This window comes from Otolemur garnettii, unplaced genomic scaffold, assembly GCF_000181295.1.
Source record: "Otolemur garnettii isolate 467f Iridium unplaced genomic scaffold, OtoGar3 scaffold00003, whole genome shotgun sequence".
Taxonomy (NCBI): domain Eukaryota; kingdom Metazoa; phylum Chordata; class Mammalia; order Primates; family Galagidae; genus Otolemur; species Otolemur garnettii.
Window position 1 is genome coordinate 19,099,838 of NW_003852398.1, and position 12,638 is coordinate 19,112,475.

The window sequence follows — 12,638 nt, forward strand, 5'->3', positions numbered from 1 at the left end:
TCACACAGGGCAGGAGCAGGCTGACGACAGGGCCTGCGTCTGCTTCTCATCAGTAATCAGGTTCACTCAGCTGAGCCTCAGAGCGAATGCTTAGAGTCCACAAACCCAAAAACCCGCTAGAAGTTCAGATGTGCATTGCTTTAATTCAGCAGCTCCAGAAATACTTACCCAGGGGTGCAGATATGTATGTATTGCAACATTTTTTGTGATTAAAAAAAAGGAAACAACCCAAATGTCCATTAATAACAAAAGACTAAATAAATAATAATATATCCTTAAATGTACTTAATTAGAATCATGATGTGGTTAAACATAATACAGCAGTATTGTGGTATTGTCATGGAAAAATTCCCATAGTAAATTTTAATTAAAAAAATTGACTCCTAAATACATAAATATATATAGCATGATTATCTTTTGGTAAAAACACATATATGTATATTTGATAAAAAGGTATATATATATATAAGCATATTGTACTTATAAGTACTTATATTGTACATATAAGTACTATATATATATAAGCATATATAGGCATATTTATAAGCATATCTAATAGTTATATGGAAACTCTTATTTTTTATATTTTTTTGTCTTGTTTATAATAAAAAGAGAATTGCATAATTAAAAATTTCATTTGGGGCAGTACCTATAGCTCAGTGGGTAGGGCGCTGGCCATATACATGGAGGCTGGTGGGTTCGAACCTGGTCCGGGCTAGCTAAACAACAATGACAACTGCAACAACAGTAAAAAATAGCTGGGCGTTGTGGAGAGCGCCATAGTCCCAGCTACTTGGGAGGCCACGGCAAGAGAATTGCTTCAGCCCAAGAGTTTGAGGTTGCCATGAGCTGTGATGCCACAGCACTCTACCCAGGGCGACAGCTTGAGTCTCTGTCTCAAAATAATAATAATAATAATATAAATAAAAATTTCATTTGGGTTAGAAGTTGTGAAAATCAAGTTTATGAGTTGAAACTTCAAGCATGTGCTTAATCTAACCAGTGAATGAAATTAAAAATATATTACGTATTTATATTTAGTCTTCTTAAGCAGTCCAAGAACTTTCAAAAGGTTAAATACAGCTAAAAATTTCAAATTAATGTACATAGTATCCTTTCTTAACATGGCATCTGGCACACCCAGACAAGGGGCTATTTGTAAGGCTGACTCCCATTGCCTGTATACCCCTCCTCATGGATCAGGGTTCTGAACAATCTTATAGTGGTTTATCATAAGCTCTAGTCTCTTAGGTAAAAGCAAACAACTGTGACCAGCTTCCCTGAGCCATTAGCTACCGTGGGGAGTTGTAGAGCTCTTTTCACATACATGAAGGAAAAGTAATTACCCTGGCAGGCTCTAGGGGCTTTTAAATTGCAATATTTAATTCATGAGATCAGAGCTGCCAAAGCCTCAGTTGGTGCATCAGCAGGAACCGCCAGGAAGGTATTTGGGGTCAGAGCAGATCAACAAGACATCCCTGGGGGAGAAAAATAGTCCTGGTGTACATTTACTAGCTAATCTATTCCTTACATTAGGCTCTGCAAGTGCACAAGGGACTTATCAGCTTATGACCTTTCACCTTCTTGATGCAGCCCTCCTCTTCCTTCTGCCTTAGGCAAAGCCTCCTCTGGGATCCCCAGAGTTCCTGGGCCCCCCTTGCATTATCTGCTATTTTCATTACCTGGTACATGATGGAGGAAGGCGGAGGCTCGATGCATGGCTGCTGGTCAGGGAGGGGCAGCTCTTCAAGCAGGTCCACGTTGGACAGGGCATCTTCCAGGGTGACGTGCGTGGTCATGGCTGCGGCTTCTGTATTCTGCACAGCAGGAAAGGAAGGGAGGGACAATGGAGAATTTCAGGGGCCTCCAAATATTTCTCTCAATCTCACCATGTCCAGGTTCATTCTGGAGAATAAAGTAGGTAGAGACACACTGAGCCCACTACTTCACCAAGTTCACTCTACCTGTATACCATCTATATTTGAGGATCTTTTCATAACTAACAAAATATTTCTCTGTCTATTATCTTGGCTGACTCTTGCCACAATCCTGTGATCAGCATGGAAGGTGGTTCTCCAGCCACAGAACTCATGAAAAAACAAGCCTCAGAGAAGTTGTGTGATGTCCACACAACCACACAACCAAGGGCAAAGGATCCCAAGGAATGCTGGAAGCTAGGACACAGGTCATGGTTAGTCCCCTCACCTTTTGTTCATAAGACGGCTACTTATGAGTTCCATTTGAAAATTATTGCAAACACAATTATCCATGGTCACGACAGTCAAGATAATCAACTGGAAACCAGAGCCTAGGTATTTAGGCCAATTAAGCTGGGACTACAAGAATTCAATTCCCACAAACTAACCTTGATTGCAAGGATGGAAGAGCCATCCTTTTCTTTGGCCTGGGTCTGTTCTGTAAGCCAAACAAGTCAGCCCTAGACATTTTTGTGTCTCAGACCCTGGCAGAGTGCAGCTGCTTCAATGGTAACTCTGGCTGGCAGTGAAGCTGAAGAGGATCTGCACAGCGCAGTTACCCAACTTGAGCTAAATGCTGTTTTAAGAAGTCAGCATCCAGCAAACAGAATACTTAGGTCTTTCCCCAAACATATGTGGAACAATGATGGAAGACTAATCATGATTTAGGCTATACTATGCATATCAGGTTTTCATAGTTTCCTCCAAAAAATGATACCATACCCCAGATGTCACATTCCATGATTGGATTGCAATTCAAGGAAATTAGAATTCAATAATGCAAATTACAGCAAAAAATTCTCTGAGAATTCACAAAACACATTTAAATTATTCATACATAAAAGACATTCAAATAGAAATGATAAAATACTTAGGACTGAAAGGTAGCACGAGTACACGTCTCAAATGCATTTAGTAGAAGATAAGAAAAGTGGAACTAAATGGACTTAATGTTTCACTCAAAAATCTTAGGACGGAACACAAATTAACCCAGAGAAATGAAGAGTAGAGGGATTGATAATTACAAAAGTAGAAATAATGCCCCCCCCCAAAATCCATGCAAAATAAAACACAAATAATAGAAGTGAACAAAAAAACCTAAATGCAAAGTTTTATAAAAAGAGCAATATTAATGAACCCAACCCTTAAACACACATGAATAAGAAGGACACAAGGAGTAGGCCACTATGCTGGTTCCAGAACCATCCTCCACAGCTCCAATCCCAAGGAACTGTGAGACAGGCTTCAGGGCTGGAATTTCTCCTGTGAACTCCAGGGAGTTTGCCTCGCTGGTTGGGAAGTGTGGACATCTAGGAGGAAAGGGACCATCTACATGAGAACTTGGTCCAGAGGCTGCAAAGGGCTGAAACAGCTACAGAGGTCACATTGCTCCTATAGTAGTATTGCCTTTTGGCCCAAGGTTGGGAGGGCAGATCAGGGCTGAGCTGCCACCTGCTAGGCAGCTAACTAGATACATAGTTCACTGGGTTGTCAAAAAGACCCTCCTGTCACGTACACTGGAGACAGAGAAGACCACATTCCACGACGGTATGTTCTATTAAGTCCATTTGCAGGATGGGTTAATGACTTTACTGGCCATAATGATCTACAATCTCCAAAGCCTTGATAATTCTCTTCATTAACTCAAGTAATAATGATGAAACTGACATTTCTTTAGCCCTTACTTACTCTGTGTCAGACACTGTGCCCAGCACCTGACTATTTTAATCTTGCATCTACCCTATAAAGGTAGGTACTATGAGTATTTCCATTTTACAGATAAGTAAACAGAAACTCAGACATTATGTATCTCCTGATGGAAGAAGGTGAAGAAAGCTGGGCCCCAAACAAAACACCTGAATCCAACCAAGCATTTGATACCAATGCAAAGGGAATATGACACTGAGACAAATGACTCAGGGCCTTCAATAAATATATTGCAAGGGGGAGGAAGGGGGAGAGAGAAAGAGAGAGGGAGGGGGAAGATCTTAAAGGGACCCAACACACACTATTATGTGTGGACCTTATCTGGATTCTATTTCATATAAACTAATACAATTGTAACATTTATGAGAAAATTAATGCTGACTGGATATATGATAGTACTAAGGAAATAGTGGGGGGTTTCAAGGTGTGATAATATCAAGGTTATGTTTTAAAAGAGTTCTTATCTGCTAGAAGTATTACTAAAATACAGATAACATGGTATAAGAATATACTTCTAAGTAATACTAGATGGGAGAACAGATACAGAACCATAAGTTACAGATTACTTCTAAGTAATACTAGATGGGAGAACAGATACAGAACCATAAGTTAATAATTGTTGATGGTATATGATGTATACATAGTGATTTATGTACTTTTTTCTCAATTTTATACATGTTTGAACTTTTCCATAAGCCCTCCCCTAGAGATTGGTTTGTATGTTCCCATGTCTTGTGAACCTTCTCTTCTTTTACCTATAACCAGGTTTCTTCTGGGCTCCTCAAACTTGAAAAAACTCATTTACCAAAATAACCCTTAAGTTTTTCCCCTTCAGTGTAATGGTACCCCTGGAAAAGAATCAGCAAGTGACCCACCTACAAAGTCAATAAATTAAGAGTCTTTGTTTAAGCCAATGCAATCTTGCCTGCAAATACAGCTTTTCTAATGGATTTAGGTGAGTGTTTGTAGATCATTCACTGCCTAAGAGAGAAGGAAATTAGAGATTTTTAGCTCAAGGGCTGGAAGTCACTGCCAAATCCACATCAATCAGAAGGAAAAAATGCTCTGGAAATTTGAACACATGAAAATAAGCACACACTTCTTTTCTGCCTGAGTGTGCTGCCTGTGATGCAATCTCCCAGATGAAAATAACTCCAGCTATGAGCATGTGGCCATTTTGTCATTTTGGAAAAGAAATTAATACAATATTTTAAAATTAACAGCGTTCTGGGAGCATCATGTGTTTACCAAACACAGCAGCAACTTCTCAGTGTGGGGCATTCATGGTAGATTTAAATTCAGCGTCTTCCTAACAAACTCAAAGTCAGTAGTCTGGTTTCACTGATAGTAGAGATGTAACACTGGGCTCCCGGCAGTTTGCTTCAGGGGAAGGCTTTAGGGGGCCCCCAAGTCTGAGATGACTTGACAGACCCTAAGCAAGTGGGGATGGCTCCACAATTGCAGGACTGGTGCCAGGAGAACCTGGCTTGGGGAATGGAGGTTCAGACATCCACACCCTAAACCCTGCTGCTCCCTAAGCAAAATATTGGCATTGTCATTTTCGGTTTGACTTTCTGGGGGAAAAAAAAGAAAAAGTAAGATATTTGTACTGAAGTAGAATGCTAGCCTAGTATAGTCGGTAAACTTGTGTTTGGGGTTTAAATCTTGTTATTTGCCACTTATTACCTGTTTAACCATAGCTAGCACGTTACTTTAACTACTGTGAAACTCCATATCTGTAAATGGGTGATAATTTAAAATAGTGTCCTCAGCAATTTATTCTCAGGATTATATAAGTTTACCACATGTGGAATATATAACATAGTAGCTAACAAGAAGAAGCATTCAGAAAATGTTACTGTCACAAGACAAAATTACAATGATTAATAGATCAAACTGGCTTGTAATATCAGTTGATAAATTGGGCCAGTCTCTATTCCACAAAAAAGAATGAAAACTCCCATTGGGCAAGAGCAAACTGGTGGGTTTTGTAGGGTGGAAACAAGCAAATAAAACAATAGAAAAAAAAAAGCTGATTGGTTAACCTCAGGTAAATTTTTTGTATGAATTAAAGCAGAGGAGACTTGCTTATTATGCTGACTTAGGTAGACTTGAATCTCTCATTTTCAGAAAGAACTGACCTGTTTGGGAATCTCTGCTTTCTTGAAGTTTCAGTTTGGTTATGTGGCATTTAGGATCAGTGACTCTATTTTGGTTCAGTCTGCTCTGTTGGGGCCCAGTGTAGGAAGCTCAGTCCAAAATAATGTCATCCTATAATTTTGCTTAAGATTAGTTAGTTTCTCGCCTGTTTTTTTTTCATGTTCCAATAAAACTTTATTCATACAATAAGTGATGGGCTAAATTTGGCCCATGGTCATAGTGTGCCAGCTCCTGCTATAGAGGGTATATTAAAAGGAAGATTGTAACTGAATAATGTTCATTTAAACACCAATATTTTTATTGGATTAGAAGCAATGACTTCAGTAATGGTCAAGTTATTGCAACAGTAAACTTTATTTTTTATTAAATCATAACTGAGGGAGTAGATGAATGGCACATTGCAACAATTCTCCTACGAAAAAGGAGGAAGGCATTCTTACTACCCAAATATTCCAGTTCTATAGATCTTTCACATTGATTTTCTCAGTCACAACTATCCTGGAACTTCGACAGGGAAGGTGTTATTTTTGCTGTTGTCCTGACAAGGACACCGTGTTACAGAGAAGTAAATGCTTTCATTCAAAGTCACACGCTTAGCTAGTGGCAGAGGTAGGGTAGAAATGGGATATCTTGACTCTCAGTCCTAATGCCCTTTGTTTCAGGCCATACCTGTTTTTCTACCTTTTAAAAAAGTGCCAAGTACTTTCTTTTTTTTTTTTATTATTAATTTGACTGCCTTTTCTTGTCTCAAGAAGAACAAAACTCCACCAAGCTAGAAAGATTAGGCAACTGTCACCTTTGGGTTTCATGAACAAGAGGCCAAGAAATAGTTTCCTTGTCTGTAGAGCTCTCCTGCTAGAGGCTAGATACACATATATATACAAGGGATATCCACATACATATGCATATTCATATATACAAAGAAAATATTATGTAATAAATATATAAATATAAAAATAAATGAAAGGGAGGTTTAGATTGTTACTAATAAAACAATTTCAGTCATGTGCTGCATAATGACACTTTGGTTAACTGAGTGTGGTCCCATAAGAGTACAATGCCATATTTTCACTGTAATTTTCTATCTTTAGATACACAAATACCTACCATTGTGTTACAACTGCCTGCAGTATTCAGTACAGGTTTGTAGCCCAGGGACCACAGGCTGTACGGAGAGCCTAGGTGTGCACTGCCTACACCATCTAGGCTGGTGTGGGGATATCCTCTGATGTTCTCTGTAAGAAATCACCTCACAAGGCATTTCTTAGAACATTTCTCTGTCATTAAGTGAGGCATGACTGTGTTTAGAATGGCATTCAACTAAGCAAAGAAAAATTCCAAAGAAGGAATCTGGATCACAGTCTGCTGCTCTATCCTGGGTATGAGCTGGGTGTGTCCGGAGATTATGTGGGAACTGAGTTTTCTGTGACTGGATGTGACTCCATAGATCACAAGGTGCCCTGTGGAGCTGACCCCCCTTCACTCACTGAAGCCAGCTTCTTCACAGGTGTGGGAACCAAGCAGGAACATAACTGTTCGTGTTCAACTTTCTTTTTTCCTGCCTCGTGTTTATTTGTGCAAATAGCACAGGAGGACCCCAGTCCCATACAGCCAGCAGCCCAGAGGCCACACCAGTCCTTTTGTCCTCATGTTGACAGACAGATGCCTCTACTTTGGAGCCTTCGTGGGGGCCTGGACACCTCTGGGAGCCTGAGCTGGAACTGAAGGTGGAGCTTCAGGGAAAGCTGCAGATTGGGCCTTGGGTTGATCCTTGGCCTTGGCCTTGGCCTTTGGCCAGCAGAGCCTAAGACCTTTGGCAAAGTATACGTGTGCATGCTTCCTAAGCTGGGAGTGGGCACTGTAGGCAAGTCAACTGAGCTTGCAGCTGGCACAGGGACCTTGGTCTTAACCTCCTTGGGCTTTATGAGGCCCCTGATAGCTTGAGCGTGTGCACTCACGGCCTTGGCACTGTTGGCCTGCGTCTTCTTCAGGCCCTTCTTGTTGTGCATGTTGGCAAACCACGTGTTCCTCAGGAATTTGGGATCTATCCCTTTAAGAGATTCATATCTTTGTGACTGGGGATTCTTGATGCCATTTCTGTGCCACTTTGGGGACTAGTTGTGTGTGGTGTGCCTCTTGGACTTGGCCACATCTGCACCATGACCCATAGCTGCCGAAGCACCTGGGCCCAGCTGTTCATGTTCATCTTATAACAATTTGAAAGAGTGTACCAAGATGGACCACTGCAGTTTATTCTGAACAGACTGAGAGTGAAAAGTTTGATTGGAACAATCCACTTAACCAACAGTGAGACCTTATAGCTTCAAATCCCCATTAGCTACCCAAAGCTACTTTTAGAGTATTACCTATAGCAATCTATAAAATAAAGCCACCAAGAGGAGCCACCAAATTAGGAGCCACTAAGATGCTGAGAGCAGCTGGTCTAACTGGAGAGAGGGGGAGAGAGAGAGAGAGAGGGTGGGGGTGGGGAGAGAGACAAGATGGAGGGAAGAACCACACAGGGACAGGCATCAGGACACCTGAGTGCAGAAGCCAGAGCTACCTCTACATAACTCAGCAGCCTGTGGAAGTATCATCAATACTGTGGTTCACAGCAGAACCCCAACAAATGTTTCATGTGCTGCCAAAGTGATCCTAGAGCTGAAAAAGACCTAAGGAAGTGACTACCTCTTTAATAAGTCTTTGAGCTACCAAGCCCTACCTGAATCCACTTTCTTTGCTAGTCCTCATTGAACCCAGCATGTCCCTTCTTTCATAGCATCTACAATACTTTATTATGCGATTGATCATGTTTTCTCTGCTGCCCTAAACTATAACCTCTTGAGGGCGAGCCCTGTGCCTAATTCACTGTGCTCAGTTTCTGTGCTGAGCATGCATGTGTAACTCAAAAATGATCTCTGCAGGGCAGTGCCTTTGGTTCAAAGGAGTAGGGCGCTGACCCCATATGCCAGAGGTGGTGGGTTCAAGCCCAGGCCCGGCCAAAAACTGCAAAAAAAAAAAAAAAAAAAATGGTCTGTGCAATGAATGAATGACCAGTGAGCCTGAGACATCAAGAAAGGCATACTAGGTCCAAGATGCTGGGTTTTTAAAAAAGTGGTGGAGGAGAGAAGAAATACAAATGGCAGAAAACCATTTATATTTTAGAAAGAAGTCCATCAAAATGGTTAAAACATTTAATGTCTAAGTTAAGTTATAAGCTTCAACATTTTATAAAGGGTGACCTATGAAATAAATCTCTCTGCTTTCACCCATCCTTCAAAGTCTCCCCTCTCTAAGGTATGTGTACCTCTCTTTTGACATTTTCTGTCTCAGAAGGAACACAAATACTGCTACTTCTCCTCCCATGCCAGGGAGGACATTGCTAATTGATAATGACTCTGTTTCACATAGAGTTAGCGGGCCTCACAGTATTTCTCATGAAATACTGAGCTTCAGGCAGCCACCAGCAATCAATCTGAGTTTGCCCATAACATAAAACATATATGCCCTCCTTAGAGTAGAACTATGTATGTGCAAGCTCCTCAAGGTCAGGGACTATTTTCCTATGCACCACTAAAAACCACAGAGACCTTGGCAGAGTGCCACAAACTGAGGCAGCACTGGGGAAGTATCACATGAAAGAATGTATGAACATACTTGAATGTCCCAAGACCTAGAAGAAATGAGATGACCTGAACTTGGCCATGTCTTAATTTCTAGTTTTCCCACGTCTTCTCCTTCACTATTAAATAATAACCTAGATAATTTAAATCAGAAGGGAATATACAGTCATATCCATAAACTTCCAGTACAATTATTTGCTTCATAATTTTTTCTAAGAAAGCTCTCTTTTTTGGGCCACTTCATAAAAATATTTTAGAAGGAAGCTTTATGTCAAAGTCACACATAGAAAACCAGTATCCCTTGCCAAAAACAGAGGGGAATCATAAGAAATAAAAGTAATGAAAACAAACACAGGTCTGGGTGCCATCTGAAAATTATATCATGATCGCCACTGATAGGCACATGACAGGCATTTTAACATAGTAGTGAGGCTTGGCACCCATAGCTTGGAGTTAGGGTGCTGGTCACATACCCCAGGGCTGGCGGGTTCAAACCCGGCCTGGGCCTGCTAAAAATAATCACAACAACCACAACAACCACCACCACAACAAAAAATAGCCCAGTGTTGTGGCGGACGCCTGTAGTGCCAGCTACTTGGGAGGCTGAGGCAAGAGAATCACTTCAGCCCAAGAGTTTGAGGTTGCTATAAGCTGTGATACCACGGCACTCTACCAAGGGCAACACAGTGAGACTCCATCTCAAAAAAATAAAAGAAAAAGGTAATGAACTGGATGACTTGAGTTGGAATCTTGACTCTACCAATACCTGGCTGTGTGGTCACAGGTTATGAACCTTTCTGAGCCTCACCTTCCTCATCTTTGATATGAGGCGTAACAATATTCCTATCTCACAAGTCGTGAGAACTGAATGAGTTAATCCATGTAAATGGCTTGGGGCATAGAAAGTACTCAATAAAAGTTAGTGCCCCAACAAAACTGTAGCCGGCAACATATAAAGAGGCTTATACACCATGACCAAGTGAGATTATTCCCTGGAAGGTAAGACCGGCTTAATGGTATCATTTAGAAAATCAATTAATAAACCACATCAACAGAACAAAGGATAAAAACCACAGGATCACCTCAATACACAGAGAAAATGCATTTTATGAAATCTCACGCCCCTTCATGATAAGAACACTCAAAAAAATCTAGAAATAGAGAACGCTCTTGACTGGACAAAGAGCAGCTACATAAAGCCTTAGCTAACATTAGACTTAATGGTGAGAGAACAGGTACGTTCCTCCTGAGCTGAGGAACGAGACAAAGAAGCCTGCTCTCACCCTTTCTGTTCAACATGGAGGTTCTAGCCAAGGTAGTTAGGACAAAAAATTAAATAAACGTATCCAGATTAGAAATGAAAAAGTGAAACTATTTCTACTTGCAGATGACATATACTGCATATAGAAAATTCTAAAAAAAAATCCACTAAAATTTATTAAAATGAACATGTTCAACAAGTTTGCAGATACACTGTACAAAAATCAATTGTATCTCTATGCAATAGCAACATATAATCAGAAAAGAAAATGAGGGAAAGAAAAATAAAAAAAGTAAAGAATTAGGAAAACAATTATATTTATAATAGCATCAACAAATACAACACAGAGAAATAAATTTAACAAAATAAGTGCAAAAACATACACTGGAAAACATTGTTTTAAAAAATTAAAGGCTTGGCCAGGCACGGTGGCTCCTGTAATCCTAGCACTCTGGGAGGCTGAGGCAGTGGGATTGCTTGAGCTCACGAGATTGAAACCAGCCTGAGTCAGAGCAAGACCTCATCTCTAAAAATAGCTGGGTGTTGTGGCAGGTGCCTGTAGTCCCAGCTACTTGGGAGGCTTAGGCATGAGAATCGCTCCTGAGCCCAAGAGTTCGAGGTTGCTGTGAGCTATGACACCCTAGCACTCTACCGAAAAGGTGAGAAAGTGAGACTCTGTCTCAACATAAATAAATAAATAAATAAATGAATGAAGGCCTAAATAAATGAAAAGATATCCCATGTTCATAGACTGGAAGATGTAATACTATGTATTAAGATGGCAATGCTCCCCAGATTGATCTACAAATTCAACACAATCTCTGCTGAAATCTCAGCTGGCTTCTTTACAGAATTTCATAAAATTCATATGGAAATTCAAGGGACCCACCCACGGTAGCCAAGACAATCTTGACAGAAAAAAAAAATTGGAGGACTCAAGTTTCACTCAATTTCAACACTTAACTACTAAGTTACAGCAGTCAGAACAGCATAGCATTGGCCTAAAGATGGACAGGAAACAATGATAGATCAGTGGAATAGAACTAAAAATCTAGTTAAACCTTACATTGATGGTAAATTGATTTTGACAAGGGTACTGAGACAATTCAATGGAGAAAGAATACTCTCTTCAAGAAATGGTGCTAGGACAACTGAATAGCCACATGCAAAAGAAAGAAGGTGAACCCTTACCTCCCATCATGTTACAAAGTTCCTTAAAATGAATCAAAGACCTCTGTAACAACTAAAACTATAAAAAGTGTTAGAAGAAAACATAGGAATAAATCTTTGTGACCCTGAATTATGTAATAACACTAAAAATACAAACAAAATAAAAAATAAACCAGACATCATCAAAATTACAAACTTCTGTGCTTTGGCTCGACGTCTGTAGCTCAGTGAGTAAGGGCGCCAGTCACATACACCAATGCTGGCAGGTTCGAGCCCAGCCCAGGCCTGTTAAACAACAATGACAACTGCAACCAAAAATATAGCCAGGCGTTGTGGCGGGTGCCTGTTGTCCCAGCTGCTCAGGAGACTAAGGCAAGAGAATTACTTAAGCCTAAAAGTTTGAGGTTGCTGTGAGCTGTGATGCCACAGCATCTACTGAGGGCGATGTAGTGAGACTCTGTCTCAAAAATAAATTCAAATAAAATAAAGTAAAAGAGATAAATAAATAAAAATGAAAACAAATAAAACTTCTGGGCTTCAAAGGACACCATCAAGAAAGTGAAAGACAATCCACAAAATGAAACAAAATAAGTGCATATCATTATGTATAGTAAGTACTATGTATACACAATATATAAAGTATTCTTAAAACTCAACAATAAAAAGACAAATTACTCAATTTTAAAAGCAGGCAAAGGATCGGATCCTTTCTCCAAAGATACATACACATATAAATAGCCA

At 40.2% G+C, this 12,638-nt stretch overlaps 1 protein-coding gene across 1 annotated transcript in view; it reads right to left on the reverse strand.

Moving 5' to 3' along the window:
* Window positions 1-12,638, reverse strand: part of CYFIP2 (cytoplasmic FMR1 interacting protein 2) — a 126,811-nt gene that overhangs the window by 105,909 nt on the left and 8,264 nt on the right. Inside the window, exon 2 of the mRNA XM_023515393.1 lies at window positions 1,683-1,905. Within this exon, the coding sequence (XP_023371161.1) occupies window positions 1,683-1,799 (117 nt within the window). The 5' untranslated portion in view covers window positions 1,800-1,905. The remainder of the gene's footprint in view (window positions 1-1,682; window positions 1,906-12,638) is intronic.